The sequence below is a fragment of the Psammomys obesus genome, unplaced genomic scaffold, assembly GCF_907164565.1.
Source record: "Psammomys obesus unplaced genomic scaffold, mPsaObe1.curated_primary_1811, whole genome shotgun sequence".
NCBI classification, from domain to species: domain Eukaryota; kingdom Metazoa; phylum Chordata; class Mammalia; order Rodentia; family Muridae; genus Psammomys; species Psammomys obesus.
Genome location: NW_026596287.1, coordinates 258,831 through 278,079, shown reverse-complemented (window position 1 = coordinate 278,079; position 19,249 = coordinate 258,831). Strand labels below are relative to the sequence as shown.

Sequence of the window (19,249 nt, the reverse complement as noted above, 5' to 3'; positions counted from 1 at the left end):
AAGATAAATGACTGTCCTATCAGAGTCCAGAGTCTACTCAGATTCTAGAAGAGTTCCTGTTGACCTCACAAAATTGACTGTGTCTATTCTCTTTTTTATATAAAATTCCCAGGCACTTAATGCTTAAGACCAAAGTGTTTCTATTCCTGTTTTCAGAAGTGAAAGTTCTCTATTTCCAAACAATTTATATTTTATAAACCATGTTGGGACAGGATAAAAGTAATCAAAGATAGACAAAAGCATGATAACTAAATTCTCTTCCCTCTGTGTTCTTATCCACCTAACAGGAAATTGATTGTATGTATCATAGCTGCCTGGCAACTAGCATTGTCTGCATGTGCCACACAGACTAGGTTTTCACACAAGATGACCTCAGCCCCACAGCCAATTCTGAACATTAGTTGATTTTCTAAGCAACAAGACTACCTTCTACTCAGCTCCCTGCCTACCATGAGGCTTTTGTGAGACACATGAATTTCTCTATTAAGGATTGAGGCTGTCTACCTCCTTTACGATATAATCACAAGCTCACAAAGACTGTTTATCTGCAGTGAGACGAGAGCTTCTCAGCTACAGAGTGGCGTGCACTTGTATGATCTGTTTTGATGCCACACTGCATGTGATGGATGGTCTTGGATGTTGACTGTACAAAGAGATGCCTTTGTACAATGTACCACCAAGGCTACATTGTCATTGCTGCTGCTGCTATCTACTGAGGAAAGAGTACATGCACACCAAAATTGAAATTAAAATGAAGGAGATGCCTGGACCTGTGAAAGGTATCTCTATCTGTGTGTCTATGACAGTGTTTCCAGATTGGAATAACTTCATTAGTTTGTGTTTGGTTGGCTTTTTTTTTTTTTTTTTTTCTGTGATAAAATACCATGACGAAAGGCACCATAAGGAAGAGAGGTGGGGTTTTTTTTTTTTAATTTTATTTTAAAAAAGAGAGTTTTTTCATACAGTATATTCTGTTGATCTCACAAAATTATGGTTTCCCTTCCCCCTGTTCCTTCTAGTTCTTCGCCACCTTCCGTCCCCTCTGGATGCACACTCTTTCTGTCTCTTGTTAAGACAAAATAAACAAAGAAAAAACAAGCATCTAAGGAATAATAATAAAATAAGATAAAGCAGAAACAAACAAATTGAAATATGACCAAACAACCAAACAAGAAAAAGAGCCAAAGAAGAAGCATAAGATATGTACATAGGCAAAAGACACACATGGTTGCACTCTCAAAAATCACATAAAAAAAAATGGAAGCCATAATAATATATGAAAAGGACTTATAAAGTAAGGAAAACAACAAGCAAACCAAACAACAAAAAAAAAAAACCTCCCTGACAGTATTATGAGGCAGAGAAACCTGAAAAGATGCTGTTGAGTTTATTTTGTGTGGGCTGTCCACTGCCAGGCACGCAGACTTCCCTTAAGAGTGACTTATTTCCCCAACGAAACCCTCTTGGAGAAAAACTAATTTTTCATTTGCAAGTGCCTATCAATTGGAGATAGCTTTGGGGCTAGGATTGGGAGCACGTGCCCGCTTCTTTCAGCTCTAGGATCCCATGTGGTGCAGAGCCACGCAGGCCCTGTGCCTGCTGCCTCAGGCTCTGTGAGGTCATATGTGCACCAGCCCTGCGTTGTCGAGAAGGCCTTGTTTTCCTGGTGTCCTCCATCCCCTCTGTGTCTAACTCCCCTTCCATGTGGTTCCCTGATTCCTGAGCAAAGGGCTTTTAAGCCCAAAATAAGTGCTTCCTTCTATAAGTTGTCCTGGCTATGGTGTTTCATGACAGCAATAGAAAAATAACTAGGACAGCCATCAGCTGGGGACCAAGTGTCCAAACACCTGAGCCTCTGGGTGACATTTTTTACTCAAATGATTACAGTGACTTTATCTCGCACTGACATCAAGCTCCAACTTCTTCAACCTTTCAAAGCAGCCTCAATGCCACTGACTCTTAAGCAACTTCCCGGCTGGACTGGAACTACTGAGGCACCCAACTTCCTAGACTGGGAGCTGGTTCTCTGCCCCTCCAGTGTGTAGAGTCACTAGTTCATCCTCCAGCCCCATACTGTGTAAGCCAATCTTTCTGTTTTGTTTTGTTTTTTAATCATTCTTTCCCTTGTTTTTTTTAGTTTGCAGCATGGTCTTTTTTTTTTTTTTTTTTAACAAAGAGAATGATCTATATCTCTTTGTTAATATTTCATGTATATTTCCTGAAAAGTTAATGGCATTTTAATATCATTGACATTTAATATCAGCAATTTAATATCATTGCTGATTTTCTGTCCAGAGGGTCTGTTACTGAGAGTGAAGTATAGAAGTCTGCTGAAATGGAGTACTGAAATCATATCCAAACTACTGTAATAACAAGGATACTCTTTTTTTGTTGTTGTTTTTAAATTTTTTTGTAGCACTTGCAATTGAATCTATGGTATTCTGTATATTAGGTAAGTATTCTACAACTGAGCTACATCTGAAGTCCTAGATACTTTATTTTTTTTAAATCAAGGTGAAAACAAAACCCACCTGTATTCCACAGCGTGAAGCTGGGCGTGGTAGCTACTGCCTGTAATCCTAGCACTCGGGAAGTAAATGCAGGAGGGCTCCGGTTTCAAGGGCACCCTCAGTTACACGCCAGGTTGGCAGCCAGCCCATGACACAGAAGATCTTTCCCAGAAGATGAAAACAAGAGACTGGGCAGAAGGCTCGGTGGGTAAAAAGGACTTGCTGTTCTTGCAGAGGACCCAGGTTTGGTAACTCCAGTTCCAGCCGATCCGGTGTCCTCTTCTGACCTCTGACCAGACACATGGGGGTGCAGACACACACATGCAGACTCGCACACATGTGCCTAAAGTTAAATAAGCACACTTTTTTTAAGAAGACAAAAAAGCTCTCAAGAATTTATCGTAAAAAATGTTTCAACAAAATGTTTGAAACAAAAGTCTTTTGTGGGGGGATGGGGAAGTCCCATTGAGACCTTTTAGAACTGCAATACACAGTAACTGAGGGGGCTAGAGAGAGCTCAGCAGTTGAGTTCCTGCTTTTACAGAGGGCCTGAGTTCAGTTCCCGGTACCCACCGTGAGAGGCTCCCAGTCACCTCGAACTCCAGCTCAAGGGGTCTAACAGCCTCTTCTGGCCTCTATGGGTACCCAAATGCACATGTGCACTTACACACACACACACACACACACACACACTTTAAAAACTTTTTTTCTATTACAATAACAAGAAACTGGAGACATGGCTCAGTGGTTAAAAGCACTTGCTCTTGCAGAAGACCAGGATTTGGATCCCAGCACCCACATGGCAGTTCACAAACTTATAACTCTAGTTCCAGGGGATCAGCTGCTCTTTTCTGGCCGCTACAGGCAGCAGCACACAAATGCTGCACAGACATACGTGTAGGCAAATGCTTCTATGCATAAACCATTTTTAAGTCAACTCTGCCGCAGCATCTAGGAATCACAACACGTGCAGCACTTAGGTGTTCTGAACCGACGACACTGCAGAACGAATGTTGCAAAGACAAAAATCTCATCTCACTCATATTCCTTGGAGTCTCAATCTGCCCACTTCCCTTTAACCTTAAGAATTTTCTTGTTTCTCACAAAGCCTTTAGAGCATCTGCCTGTGCTAGTGTCAGAAACAGAAACATGTCTGTTCCATGCTATGAGGAACTGGCTGTCCATGCACTATCTCTCCCTTGTAACACCTACATATCTGACCCCAATATCTGCTGAATGAGTGGATTGATAATTCGCTCCGGCTGCTAAAATGATAGGAACTCAATAAGGTGGTCGATAAATCCTTCCTGAGGTCATATACTTTCTGATAAGAATGTCTGGGTTTTTATATATTGTGCCTAATTAATAAAGTAGCAGGATAGGCACAATGTTTCAAAGATGGGGTAGAAAAGTATTTCTGAGATTAAATGGATGTAAGTTCTCCTAGCATTGCTAAACCCTGCTTGTAATTTTAGCAGGATTTTTTTGGGACAGGGTTTTGGTGCAACACTGGCTGTCAGGGCTTACTCGCTATGTAGCCCAGGCTAGCCTTAAACTCACACAGCTCTCCCGAATGCTGAGATTACAGGTCTAAGCACCACATGCTTTGTAAATCAGCCAATTACTAATACTCATGAGTTGCCCGAAACTTAAAAACCATCTCTGTTACTTTATGCATGTGGCATATGTGTGCACTGCAGACATGAGCACGTGTGCCAGCCGAGGGCATAGGAGGCCCCAGATGAAGCTACGGACAGGCTGCTGAGAGCCTCCACGTGGGTACTTGTTCTCTGAAAGGGCAACAAGCATTCTTGATCCACACTGGGGTCTTCGTTTGGATATGGAAAGTTTGATTCTACTATATCTGTAACATTTCTTGTTCCATCTTTATCCTGAGACCTAAAGGCAACAACATGAAACTGGCTGTTCATCTATTACTTTTAAAATGTTTGTTAATAAAGCCTCGAAGACAGACTATAACCTCTCCTGTAAATGTCCTATCTTGGACAGTCTCATGTAAGTGTCAGTGAAAAGAACGGTAGAAATAAGCTTATAGCAGTAAATATTTAAAGAGCACAAGGAGTGAAAGTGGAACTCAATGCTAGGCAGCTGCTTAATATCCATGCAAAACAACTATTATGAATTTAGTCAAGGAAGTAGTACTCTCCCATTGCACCAACTGATTGATGGCACACAGGTGTCTACAGAATAATTTGCTCACAGAACTGTTTGTGGACTCTTTGTCCTCTACCCACAAGGTGAATCACCTCACTTCTCCAAATAAACCCAACCTTCCTGTTACCAAAGAAGGAAGCCAGACCCTCTTCTCAACAACTCTGGTATCCTGAGACTTCCAACACCTTAAACCATACGGCCTGAGCCCCACCAGAACCTGAAACGCTGGGTTCATGTCCAGTCCACTGCCTATGAGCCCGTCCATCAACCACTGTAGCCCCTAAAGGTCTGCCATGGAAGCCCAAGGGCCAGGTCACCAACTACTCTATTCTGACTTCTTGAAGTTCATGAAGTTGCTGAGATGTATACCCTATAAGGAGCCACCAGGTTAACCCCAAGGTCAGCAAGATCTATGCTGTACATGGGGAGACCCTTCCATCTACAAAACTTCAAATGTCTCCACAGTCAAACAGTTGAGGCCTGGGGGCTGGTAGCTCTCTCTGTTTTAGGCACGGGTGGTTTTGTTTCCAAGGCATCCAAGTAAACAACGTGGGTGGGAAATTTTATCCCAGGACTGGGTGGATTAGACAGCTGTCCCAAGGAGCTGACAGTATGGTTAGGGATGATATCTGGCCTGGTGTAGGCCATCCATCTAGAGCTGGCACATTTGAGAGCCTAGAGTCAATATAAACCAAGAGCAGTTACCATGCCATCCTGTGGTAAGCATTTCCATATAAGCCATTAACCCAGGAAATTGTCTGATCAGGCAGATTCTATCAGATTTACTCCTAAGAAAGCTGAAGCACAGACGTTAAATGGCTTCACCAGACTCATTCGGTTAATAAAGCTGAGACTCAAATCCTGGTAATGTTTTTAGAAGACAATTTTTTAAAGGGTTAAGAGAGAAAATCTGGAGAAAACTAGCAGATGTAATTGCTGCAGTCTCTTGGGTACCTTGCTCCCACTCCTAAACCTACTATTCAAGTAGGCAGATTTAAGGTACTAGATACAAAAGAAGAGGTGTGAGCATCTGAGGTGGCTCAGCAAGCAAAAGTTCTGATGACCGAAGTTTGAAGGCCAGGACCCATGTAAATATGAATGGAGATGATTCCACAGAAATGCCCTTTGCACTGTGGCAGGCAGGTTTCTCTCTCTCTCTCTCTCTCTCTCTCTCTCTCTCTCACAGTTTTTCTTTTTAATTATGAGATGTATATTTAGAGTGGAGTAATGGAGATTTAAACATAAACACAGGGTACAAAAAACCTTCTCTTAGGAGCCCTTGGTAAGATGGTTCATAGTAACAGAACTGTAATGATGAACTACTTTCTAGGAGGCTGGACTGAACAGCTTCAGACACACAAAAGGTCATAGTGTGTAGGAAGAGTTACCCTGCAATCAAAGGCAAAGTGAAAGTTCTCAATGATGCTTTTACAAGGTAAGTTAGGGAGCCAGTTAAATTGTTCACATAAAATGGAATGATAAAATTAGACACAACACACAGAACATCCACAAATACATACTGTTTATAAAAGATATTAAAAAAACCCACTATATATCTACAAAAAATGTGCATGGACGCCTTACTAATCATCCCAAGGAACATTTGGAAGATATATTTTAAAAAAAATAGTAAAATGGGCTTTTGAAAGGGTTGTAACATGAGAGGTTTCCAGTAAGGAATAAAAGCTGGGCAGTGATTCAACTAAAGGTTAGCAATTTATTATTCCCAGGATGAAGAAACACTTGTTACTCAAGAACTTGTGGCTTCCAGAGTTAATGGAGCACCATCTTGTCTCTGAGAAGTAAAAATGGAATGAATGAAAATGTTCTTTTCAGTGCCGGGGAACAAACACAAGATTAAGCAAGCCACACTACAGCTGCTGCTTCCCAAGAATAGGGGCCATTTTATAGAACACAATTGTTATCTTCCTGTTTTGAGACGAAACCTGTATTGCCCAGGTTAGTCTTACACTACTGAGTTCAAATGATCCTTATGCCTCAAGCCTTCTGGGTACTGGGGTCACAGTGATACAGCACTCTGCCCCCTTTCCAGCAAGCACTTCACTATAAAATAACTTTAAAAAAGAGTCCTAACGACAGACATGGTGAGTCAACACCATCTGGGGACATCTCTCTAAATATGATGTACTGAGAAGACAGCACTTGTTTTGTGGTAGAAAGACAGTCTGAATCAGGGTTTTAGCCTGAAGGCTCATTCTCAAAGGTGAGAGCCCACCTTGAAGGCAGAACATCTTTTGCAAATCTACGCTGTCCAGACTACCACTGGGGCGGATGTTTATGGGACACTGGCCAAATCCCACAAGATTTACTACGGAGAGAGGATGATACCAGAATACTGAGATGTTTGGGCCTGGGTCTGGGCTCTATTTAGAATAAAAAGGAACTGAAAACTTGCTATAGAAAATTACTCAAGTTCCTGAATACTACTGCAGTGCATAGTTTGTCCAGTTGAAAAAAAGCATCGCGTAAGAGCCTAAAAGTATATGCTCTGGAGCATAGCTGCTTTTGTTCAAACCTATGTAACTTTGAGTAGGTAGAATTCAATCTCAGCCCTTATTTTAGCTTACTTCTTTCCATTGCTTTAGAGACTTGGCTCTGCCCAACCACTCCACATACTTTCACCATGAAATGTCTTAATATGAATGTTACAAAACCAGAAACCAGAAAACCTGAGCAGTTACCTCTGTGTCGTTGAATTACTGACTGCATTGCTTACACCTTGCTTACACATTTCCATTCTCAGCTTCCTGTTGTCCATTTAAAAATCTACACTAAGATGCAAAGGGGATCAGGCACCATGGATCAGACCTGTAATCCTAGCACTCAGAAGGTTGAAGTAGGAGGGCTGTCAAAAATCTGAGACCACCCTGGGCTACATGACTACAAAAAGATGTCATCCTGGCTACCACAAGGTACTCTCTGTTCACTGTGTCATGTACATCAGGGCCCATCACACACCTCACATCTGTCATCACCCCCCCCCCCCCCCCCCCCCACCCCGGGTTGCCTCTCTGCTCTCCCCCCCCCCCTTCCCGTGTGTTTTTTTTTTTTTTTTTTTTTTTTTTTTTTGGACGAGGCCTGATCTCTTTTGATGCCTATGTGGAAATTTCATGCGCCTCCCTTTTGGGTACAGTGTATTTTTAAGCACAAGAAGCCAGAACAAAACTCCTACATTTAAACAAGTTACCAACTATATCTCTTGGTATAACATTTCTATTGTTTTTGCTCAAGGTCTTTTTATATGAAATGTTTAGGAGTTACAGTGAATGATGTCTGGAGAAGAAACTGGAAGAACATTTGTGTAATGACAATATGTGGTAAGCAAACAAGGAATGGTGAAGACTCAGGAATGGAAGGCAGTTCTAAGGGATGCATTCCAGCCAGCAGGGCAGCTCTGGTTATTATGGTTAATTCTTGTTTGGGTAGCACATCTGCGAATTCTGAGTAGATAAGGAGTACTACCAGCATTAGCCTCGTAAGGAGGATATGCTCACAAAAAGAGATTCCACGAGATTAGCGGGAGGCAGGGTGAGCTCAAGTAGAGAATAGGCTCCACACACACAGTTTTCTGGCTTAATCTGGGACCCTGTGTGCTGATTAAAATGCATGTTTTGTTAACCCCTGTTGCTTCTGCTTTTGCAGCTCTAACGTTGTTAGGGAGGCCTGGAGCAGTAAACAGTTTTAGCTTTCACTACTGGAGATTTAACATGGAGCCTTTACACACGTGGAAAGAGCTCCAACACTGAGCTATTTTCACCCCTTTCTCTTTTTCTTTCTTTTAAACTTTTGTTTCTTTGTGAGAGAATGTCTAAGTCATCCAGGTTGGCCTTAAACTTTCCATCTTTCTGAATCAGGCCCCTCAGTAGTTCCAACCAGGTCCAGCTGAATGGGTTATTTCTCAACAGAGCATGGCCTTTCAGTCGAGAATACAATGTTTTTCAAGTCACGAAAAGGGTGGTGAGATGTCTCACCTGGAAAGATACTTGCTGGCAAGCCTGTTAGCTTGACCTTGATCCCAAATTATAAGAACCAACTCTCTCAAGTTGTTCTATGCCATAAACAGCATCACCCAAACACACACAAGATAAACAAATGTAATTTTAAAATGTCACACTAGCTCCAACACCAAAAGCCAATGTGACACAGAAAACTAAAACCATTATCATTTCCATAGGAGTGTATTCCCATGACTAAGGGCTCAATTCCTAACTCAGCGATGCTATTCTGTGCAAGAGGCACTGGGGAAATGGAGGTGTTACTTCAGGCAGGAGGAAGACTTACCCAAGAATGGGCTGACTATTCTCTTTCCCTTTTGTTCCTACACATGATCTGAAATCCACTGGCTGGACAGAGGTAACAGTGTACTGCAGTTGTGCTCAGATATAGAGTCTCAAGACACAGCAAGGTAGAAAAGAGAAAAATCATGGGTTATCTTAATAATGATTAAAAATAATCCAGGAGCCAGGTGCAGTGGCACACACCTTTAATCCCAGCACTGAGGGAGGCAGAGGCAGGTGGATCACCGTGAGTTCTAGGCTCAGAAAAACCACAGAAAAACAAACAAACAAATACAGGAGCCACGTTTCAAGTGGCCTCACTGCTCACTAATAATGTAATCACCACAGGTTCTCAAAGCAGTTGTTTCCACTTAGCCACACAGGGGTAGTGGCAGCTTCCTGTTGGCACTCAGTAAGGTATGTGGACCAAAAGGCTACACTAGTTCTCAACAATAGAGAACGCAATGACAGTGACAGGACTAGGAAACAAAAAGGCTTTAAAATGTGTGGGGCTTTTATTTGTATAATTTATTTTTATGTTCATTGATGTTTTAGCTGTCTGTATGTCTGTCTAATGTGCCCTGGAACAGGAGTTACAGACAGCTCTGAGCTGCCAAGTGGATACTGGGAAATGAACCTACAACCTCCGGAAGAGCAACCAGTGCTCCTAATTGCTGAGCCATGAGCCTTGTAGTCAGCAGACCCGAGAGCCTTAAATGTACAACCTTTTGTTTGCACGCGTATGTGTGTGCACTCACCATCTGTGTGCCTGTGCTTGTGGAGGTTGGAGGAGCACACCAGATAACCCGGACCCAGAGTTACAGTGGCTGAGCTGCCGGAAAGTTGGTGGATCCTTTTGAAGAGTAGCCAGTGTTCTTGACTGAGCCATCTCTCCAGCCCGCTCCCCATCCGTAATACACTTAAATTTGAAATGATGGAAAGACCACACCAAAACCCTAGTTTTAGGCCCTGAAGGGAGTTAAAACTGTGGAGCTGGGGCAAGTGTTCTGAGAATCTATAGGCTTGTTTTCCTTAAGATTCACAAGAACACCTCAGGCATAATGAGCATTTTGATTGAAACAGGAGCACTTATTTAGACATAGCTTTTTACTATTGTCATCAAGGCTGCTCTCGAACTTTAGGCTCACACCATCCTGCCCTAGCCTTGAGAGGCTGGCACTGATACTTCCATACCCAAGTAAACCTTCAAAGCTTTGGGACTGAACCCAGGGCCTCATTCAGTGCACACAGGCCTTTTAAACACTTGACGCGTTGGGGTATGACAGGCATTAACGCACAGGATTAGAAGCCGGGTACAAGAACTTGGCTTCTGGGCCTTCCCTCTGTGTGGTACTCCAGCCGGCATCCACACTTTATTTTGTGTGTAGGGGTGTTTTGCCTACACGGCATGTGCGTGCATCATTCATGTGCCTCATTCCTACAGAGATCAGAAGACTTCAGATGCCCTGGGGCTGGACTTCTGAATGATTTTGAACCAACACCATGTGGGCGCTAGAACAAACCCCAAGAACAAGTGCTCTTAACTGCTGAGTCATCTCTCTAGCCCCCAGGATCCTATTTTCTTTTTCTTTAGGGTCCATGTAGCTCAGGTTGGCCTTGAACTCCTAATCTCCCTACCTCAGCTTCACAAGTGCTGTGATAAGCATGTGTGAGCACATCATTTCTAAAAGAATACATTTGTACTTAGAGGTACTTTAGAGACAAATGAGGAAAGCGCTCTGTGTCAATGCATTACATTGTTGGCTAGCACTGCTAGCACTGCAGCCCTCCTATTCTGTCCCCAAGCTACTTCCAACTAATGCCCATCAGTTCAGCACTCAAAATCAACTGTCTAGAAGAATTGCTTCCAAACAACCCGCACGCTTGCTTCTGCTCACCTTTGTTTTCCCTTGTCTTTCAGAGCTATCCTTGAGACCCTTATTTCCAATAAGATATTTCAGAAATCTTTCCTGAGCAGGTGTACAGGAATCTGTCCTTCAGAATTTATGACACTTATTTTCTACTCCTTTAATTCTAAAACATGCTGGGCATCGACTCCACTGCCCTTCTCTTTAAGTAACTACGGTAGTTTCACATCCCAGGCTGGGTTGTAAATGTTCTAGAAATCTGGACTTAGTCTTCCTTCACAGCCCCATACAATGGACAGTACACAGTGAGCGCTCATCAAATATTTATGGTCTTCTTACAGCACCAACTGAAGTTTTGCCATAAAGCATTACAAATACATTATTTCTCATCAGCCTACACTGTGAGATGCCTTCCCTATAGTTACCACAGAGATTCTTGCTCCTTTGTGAGCAGTCTGATGACGAATAAGAGTCGAGTTCTGTCTGAACAATTCCCCACACTCATTACACTTATAGGGCCCACTTCTACTATGAATTCTCTGGTGCTTGCTAAGATCTGGCTGCTGTCTGAAGGTCTTGCCACAGTCATCACATTGGTGGGGCCTCTCCCCAGTGTGGATTCCCTGATGTTCCGTGAGAACTGACCACTGGGTAAAGGCCTTCCCACACTCGGCAGATGTATAGGGTCTCTCTCCAGTATGAGTTTGCTCATGCTCTGTAAGACTCGTCTTTTGAACAAAGACTTCTCCACACACATTGCACTTGTATGGCTTTTCCCTGGCGTGGTGCTCCTGGTGCTGAGCAGGTCCACTTTGAGCGAAGGATTTCTCCTTGTGGTGTGTTTCCTGATGGGCAACGAGGGATGAGTTATAAACAAATGCTTTCCCGCACTGTCTGCATTCGTAGGGTTTGGCACCAGTGTGAACTCCTTGGTGCTGAGTAAGCGTGGAGCGGCGATTAAAGCTTTTATTACACTTAAGACACTGGTAAGGCCTGTTTCTTCTGTGGCTCTTGAGATGGTGAAAGAGGCCTGCCTTCTGGCAAAAGGCTTTGCCACATTCATTACAGCGGTAGTGCTTTTCTCCCGAGTGAAGTCTCTGATGTTGATTAAGGGCTGACCACTGGCCAAAGGCCCTGCCGCATTCATTACACTTATATGGTTTCTCTCCGGTGTGGACCACCTTGTGTCGAATGAGGACAGTCCTCCATCGGAAAGTTTTCCCACATTCCTCACATTTGTAGGGCCTGTCTCCAGTGTGAATCCGCTTATGTTCTATGAGGCGTGAGTGCTGGCGAAAAGTCTTTCCACACTCATCACATCCATGCAACTTTCGCCCTGGGCAGATGTTTTGGTGCTCGGTGTGGCTGGAGTTGTCACCCAAATTTACCGCATTTTCATTCCGCAGAGGCTGGCTGTCCTCACTGGAAGCACCAGAAGGCTCTTTTCCAGGGCCCTGAGTTTCCTCACACTGGAGTGCATCCTTTGCTAATTTGCCAGCAGTCACCTGTTCTGCTTCCACTCCTTCACAAAGGTCTTGCTGTAGAGTTACAGTCCCGGACTCATTTGCAGTCTCCACACCTGAAACTACAAAAGGGAGCCTGCACGTTACCTACTCTCCAGTGGCAGCAGGTGACAGCTCATGAAATGAGCAACACAAAATTATTCAAGTGAAAGTCAGAGTTTCTACTACAAACTGTAAAACTGGATTAGAATTCAACAGGAGAAAAGTATATAAAACACCCCAAAATGAGCATGAAAATAACAACTCAACAGAAAACGAGACAAAGGGAAACTATACTATTTCCAAGAAAGGAGACACATAATCCTCATCACAGGGAGACACTACTCCATTATCAGGCAAAAATGAGTTAAACAGCACAGGTATAATTTTTAAAATTTTTTGTATTATTTTATGTGTGAGTGAGCACATACCTAAAGCACATGTTTGAAAGTCAGAAGATAACTTTTGGAAGTTGGTTCTCTCCTACTGTGGATTCTGTGGATAAACTCAGGTTGTCAGCTTTGCAAAGCAGGAACTTTAACCTGCTGAGCCATTTTGCCAGCACAAGGTATAATTTTTCACTCATTGAATTTACCTAATTAGTTTGGTATAACACAAAACTCACAAAATGGGTATCACAAATTATTGGTGTGAATTTATCCAAATTGTTATGGAAAGCAACTTTGCAATAACTACTGAAATTATAACAGTATATAACTTTTGGTACAACAGAACTACAGATAATAATCTATGCTATGTTATTTACTGTAAAAAAAATATCAAAGATAAATGTCATCAGTAGTGGCTGGCAAACCTGCTTTGCGCTTTCTCCATACTTTTTAATGCTAAGCAACTATTAAAAAATAAATAAAAACTGCAAGAGTCTACCATCTTAGCATAAAGGAGAAGAAAATGTTTACTATAAAGACTCTAGAAGGACACAAGGGGACAATTTCTTCAGAGTTGGGGGGAGGAGACTAGATGATTTAAATGGCACAGAAAATTTTCACTGGATAATTTTATGAATCTTTTTAAAACCGTAAGACAGTTTACCTATTAGAAAATCCAAAACTGGAAGATGCAGAGATAAGTAAGGTAGTGAGTCTCTGCCTGTTCACCACCTTTAACATTTCTGCCATGTTCATTTTACTGTTCCTTCACTGACAAGAAAATTCTTTCTCTCTTAGACTACCAGGTAGCTGCAGACACTATGGATCAAAAACGTATTTACTAAAAGAACTAAGGATATAGTCCAAGTGGAAGACAGAAATACTGTTTAGTAGACCAAAGTCTAGAAATAGCACATAGGTCAGAATAGAGAATTATAGCTACCAGAAGAATAAAATTAAGTAAACCTAAACAACATAAAGCCAGAATTTAGAAACTACTGATTTTGTAAGAAGTAAAAGGGACTGTGGATGTACCTTAGAAAGATGCAGTGCTTATCTGGCATGCATGAGGTTCTGGGAGTGAAGGAAGAAAGGGAAGGAGGGAAAAATAACTACAGGGTGACAAACCATTACACATGGAAGTCTACACATGAACATCAGATTTCTGGACAGACCCTCCTGACTTTAATGAAACAGCAGGAAGTACAAACGAGCCCTGAGGTCCTGTCTTAGATCTGCCCTTTCCTTTCTTACCTTGTTCCTCTTGGACGTCACTTTCTGCAGGTTCATACTTCAGCTTGGCTTTTGCAAACTGAAGGGATGCACTGGGCTCTTGCTCTGTTCCTAGAGGCTTCGTCTTCTGCAAGGCCACTTCCTGTTCTTCAGTTTGGACTGGGGCCTAAGGGAAATGAAAGATGCACTCTAGTAATAGCAAACAAGAGTATAGTGCTCATGGCGTTGGCACATGGCCTACTCAAGCCTGAAATGCCTTTTTTCAAAACAATCAGCCTGCCTCGATTCCACTCATTTTTCAAGGTCATTTTAAAATGTTATCTTCTCCAGGAATCCTTCTTTTCCTTGCTACAGCCAAAATTATGTTGGCTTTCTGTCATTTTCTGTCTTTGTCTAGTGTTCAGAGAACAGAGGTGGGAAAGAGGTGAAAAGAAGGAAGAAAGGAGGAAAAAAGCATTCAGGAGGAAGAGGCTGGAGAATGGCTCAGTAGTTAAAAACACTTGCTGCTCTTCGGAGGACTGGGATGTGGGGTTCCCAGGATCTACCATGGGTGACTTCCAACTGTCCATATCTCTGGTTAGCAGGTATAGTATCCTAAAATTATTCCTGTTAATTCTACTTTCAACCAACAGGCACCTCCACCACCACTGTAGAATTTACCCAATATAGTGAGTGAGCAGAGCGACTATTTTAAAATTTTCTTTATATTTCTCTTCTGCTCAAAGCCAGGCACTGACTATCCATTTACCAAAATCTAAATTCTTTATAAGGGTCTGTAAATCCCTACATGATATAATTTCTTTAATTCTTTCATCTTCTCAACAAATTAGTTCTATCCTGGATATACTAACAGCACTTAAAGCCTATGCAGTCAGCATTTCCTCTCCTTGAAAGCTCTGTGACCTGAGGTAAAACCATTTCCTTCACTATGCTTTTTCTCTACTGTTTTTCGTAGACTTCTCAACATCTAACACCTTATATTTTTGTGGAATCTTCTTCTTTCTATCTCTTCTCAGTAGACTAGACTCTACATAGTAATTTGTAAATGGCGTTTACCGCTGCATTCCAAGAGTCTCTGACGGCATGTGGACAAAAATTGGCATTCTACAAAAACCTGCAGAAGGGCCACCTACAGTCTTTAGCACTGTCAGGGATGTCTTTGCCAGCTAGTTCTCTTACATGTAGCCATGATTTCATGACCCTGTTTCTGTTTCAAACTTTTGGCCTCCTTCTCTCTCTCCCATCTATTTCATACCCGAATATCAGATTATAATTCTTTTCTTTCACAGGTTCATACTCTTCATACTGAGATTTCATAATTTCAGCTCTTCTGATATGCTCTTAGTAAGTTCATTTGTTGCTGTCTGAGGCTGGCTTGTGTGCTGTTCGATGTGTAGAATTATCTCTGCTTTCCTCAGTTATAACAGTCAAAAATTTTCTAAGAAATTGCCATATGTCCTCAAAACTCCAGTGGTTGAAAACATCTTGTCATAGTTAAGACAAAAATAAAAAAGGGAACAAATGATTCTTCTGCCTCTTTTATATAACATTTACAGCTCATTTAGACTATCGAGAAAAGATTTAGAGCCTTTGTACTAGAAGAAAACCTAAGCTGAGAGGTTTATGGTCAATATCATGAACTCCGTATCTCAACTTTTCTACTCACACTTCAGCTTTCCAACATTAATGGGCTTTCCATACCTCCAACCTGTATTCCCTGCCCTAGCTCTCCCCCCTAAATTTCCATTCGGCTCCCACATCTCATTCATTCAGGATAATGATTTTCATTTTTCCGTCTTTTTACTCTTTAGTGCAGAACCAAGGCAGTGGATACATGTTTTCCTGGAAATATGTAAGCATGCTTTTCACTGCAGATAGGGCATTGATAACAGACCAAATAAAGATCCCATCTAAATCTAGCTTGGCCCACCAATGAGTTTCTTGAACTTGCTTACAGCCCAGGTAAGGCATTTCTAAAGACACAAGGGTAACAAGTCCCACCCTAGCACTGGTGAGGAATCCATCAAATTTGCAACACTGGAGTCTTGCTGTCCACCAACAGCTGGGGGAAAAGAAATATTAACAGCTGGTACCCTCCACCAATGTTTCTACTAAGGAGTTTCTACTAGGAGAATCCAGGCCCAACACCAGGTACATCGCTATCATGGTTCTGGGGGTGAAGCACAGGCCTGGCACATACTAAACAAGTCCTCGAGCACAGAGTTATATCCCAGCTCTTATTATTTTTAAGACAGGGTCATGCTATGTTGCCTAAATTGGTCTCAAACTCTCAATCCACCTGCTTCTATCACCTTCTGAGCACTAGCTGACAAGCATGTGCTCTTGGTCAGCTCAAATCCTTATTTCTTAATTACTAGTTTTATATTACACAATACATAACACTATTACAAGAGGCTGTTTTCCACCCTATTATCACCATCTCTTTAATACCTTGCCCTTCCAGCATCTTTTGATACCTTCTCTCTGTAGTATGAGCCTTGTGTTTCTGAATTAGGAAGATATTTATCCGACAGAATTTTGTAGTTTAGCACAGAAATACACACCAATCTCAGTCTTAAGGGTGTGAGACAGTAAGACCACAAGCTCAAGGCTAGTCTGTTTAACATACAAGTTCAACCCCCAACTCCCCATGAAACTAAAGCTCCTTTTGGATCTACTTAAGCGTCAATATGCTTTGTGAAATAATGGTTTGCTTCACTATGGCCTACAAATTCAAAACTCCTTTAGGGGACAGACACCCCATTGTTTTCTTACCCGGTATCCTAGTTCGTCCAACTCTCTCTCGAGATCCTCCAGGACAGTCACTACCTCCTCCACACTCTCGGGATTCTGCTCCTGCACCCAGGCCTGCAGCTCCCCTGGCAGGATGGTCAGGAACTGCTCCAGCACCAGCAGCTCCAGGATCTGCTCCTTGCTGTTCAAGTCTGGCCGCAGCCACTGACAGCAAAGTTCCCGAAGTCGGCTCAAAGCCTCCCGGGGTCCAGATGTTTCCCGGTAGCAAAACTGTCTGAAGTATTTTCGGAAGACCTCTCTGTTATACGTCTTCCTTTCTAGGCTCCAATCTTCTCTGGTGGTATACTTACATTTTTCCTCCATCTTTATCTCCAAAAGCCCATCCTGGTTCTTACAGATCTTGTTATCAGCAGTAGAAGCCATCATAGCTATATAAAAGATTTATCAGTGTCTCAAATAATAACTCCCTTGTAAATTTTCTTACCAAGCGGACCTAAGGGATAAGCCATCATTAACACAAACTACCATACGCAAATACTGAATATTCTAAGAATTTATGTGGAGTAGTTGAAAGCCTGCCCTCCAGTTAACTCACTGTATTTTTCTACAAGTACTTTCACAAAAACAGACAAAGGTGGAAAACATGCCATGTTGTTTCAAGACTTCAGGAGAAAAGGCTTGGTAAGAAACTTAGCTCCACTTACGCCTAAAGTAAAACACAATCAACTGAAATAAAACCTTTAGACGGCGTTGGGTAAGAGCAAGAGCTGCCTACCACGCGCGAAGTTCAATACCAGTACCACAAAAATAACGGAGAGAACAGAAGAGCAGACAACTAGGGTACCCAGGACTTGCTGTTTTTGAAAATTTCCTGCATAGCTGATGCCTGGTGTCATACAATCATTTACACAGTACAGTCTCGCGAATTGGCTTTAGCTGGGACTTATTTATAAAGGTGAAGGGTCGGAGAGGTTACTCTGCCTCTCTCCTGCCCCTCCATATTCTGTGATTCTAAATCTAGTAACTTGTGCCGCGTGCCTAGGTCCCGGCCAGCTCTGCGCCCCAGGCGTACCCACGGGCGTCCACACCGCGGCCCGGGTGACCTTCCCCTCGGCTGCAGCCATCTTTCTGGGAGCCGACTCCGGGCAGCAGCTCACGCCCTCCCGCCGGCCGGGACGGGCAGCTCGCTCACCGCGGCGCTCCTGCGCAGGGAATGACACTCCAGCCCGCCCAGGAACCGGAAGCCATCGCGGACCCCCACCGAGGCCGGAAGCCGTGGCGGCGGGTCGCCCGGCGCGCACGCCCAGAGCCGCGGAGTTCCACCGAGCGGATTGTCCTCGCGCCTGTGCGGGGAGGTCGGGGTGTTGTGTCTGAGCGTGCCGGGCGGGATCAGTTCGCCCGGATCCTTCCTGACTCCGCTCTGCTTCCCCGCAGTCTCCTCAGACCCAGCCTGGGGGTTTTTGACGATGTTGTCAGTGATTCTCCTCCAGTCCCTCTTAAGGTTGATAATGCGATCACAGATTTGAAAAGCCAGGACGGCCAATGGGAAATATATACCAAAAGGATAGTTGAGTACATTAGCAGGGTATAAACCACACTAATATCAGCCTTCGTACGTTCCTGTGTGAATGAAAAGGCCACAGCTACAAAAACAGCAACAAAAACACTCAAAAGAGATGCGCCACATATGCTTGGAAGAAACTTTAAAACACTCTTTAAAGGCCAAATATGAACATAAATAGGAAGTAATGTGCTTTCCTTGGATAGAAAAAAACACAACAGTCGGTATTCATTAAATATGTTTGCAACAATGGTATCCCCATAAACACAAATATTTTTCTAAAATTAAAAAAATAAAAATGGAGAAGAGTCAAGAACCCACTGAAAAACAATAGTGATTAATGGTCTCATCATGAGCCAGAACACTCAGTTACGGAGGGAAAAAGAAATCTCATCCCATTCTTTGGGAGCTAGTGTACACAGAGAAGGTGACCCAAAACAAACAAACAAACAAGCTCTTAAAGACATTAAGAACTTATTATGGAGCAAAATATGTGTGGATTGTGGCCCAGGTACATGGATTTAGGTTACCAGAACAAAAAGTAATAAATCAAGAAAATTTAGAGAAATAATTGGTGGAAATGTAAGTTAGGTGGTTGATAGCTATCTGAAACAGTCTTAGCCAAGTGAAACCAAGTGACCTGTTAGTACATTTCAAAAGGATTTATGTAATGGAATTTTTGGTTTCTTTGTAAATTCAGTTGTGTTATGTAAATATGTTTTTGTTTTAATCCCAAGTGTGAGATTTTAGTTGGGCTTCAGTTTGTCCACAGCTGATAATTGTCTCATACAGGTTGTGGCTTTTGGTAGCTGGAAATGGCCTGCCTTGTATGACAAGGAGAGGGGCGTGTACTAGGGCTCTGAGGATATAAATAGAGGGCCCAGAAAGAGAAGGTGTGGCCTGCGGTGGTGGTGGTGGTGGTGGTGGTGGTGGTGGTGGTGGTGGTGGTGGTGGTGGTG

At 42.8% G+C, this 19,249-nt stretch overlaps 1 protein-coding gene across 2 annotated transcripts; it reads right to left on the bottom strand.

The window, feature by feature from the left end:
- Nucleotides 1-11,159: 11,159 nt before the first annotated feature.
- Nucleotides 11,160-17,962, bottom strand: Zscan12 (zinc finger and SCAN domain containing 12). 2 transcript variants are annotated; one of them, XM_055596932.1, is made up of 4 exons: nucleotides 17,922-17,962; nucleotides 16,751-17,157; nucleotides 13,997-14,141; nucleotides 11,160-12,436 (listed from the first exon to the last, which is right to left on the bottom strand). In XM_055596932.1, the coding sequence occupies exons 2-4, from the start codon at nucleotides 17,153-17,155 to the stop codon at nucleotides 11,241-11,243; spliced, it is 1,746 nt and encodes a 581-aa protein (XP_055452907.1). In that variant the 5' UTR covers nucleotides 17,156-17,157; nucleotides 17,922-17,962; the 3' UTR covers nucleotides 11,160-11,240. The 2 variants fall into 2 exon arrangements, with proteins under 2 accessions (XP_055452907.1, XP_055452906.1); XM_055596931.1 differs by lacking the exon at nucleotides 17,922-17,962 and adding an exon at nucleotides 17,802-17,911.
- Nucleotides 17,963-19,249: the final 1,287 nt, after the last annotated feature.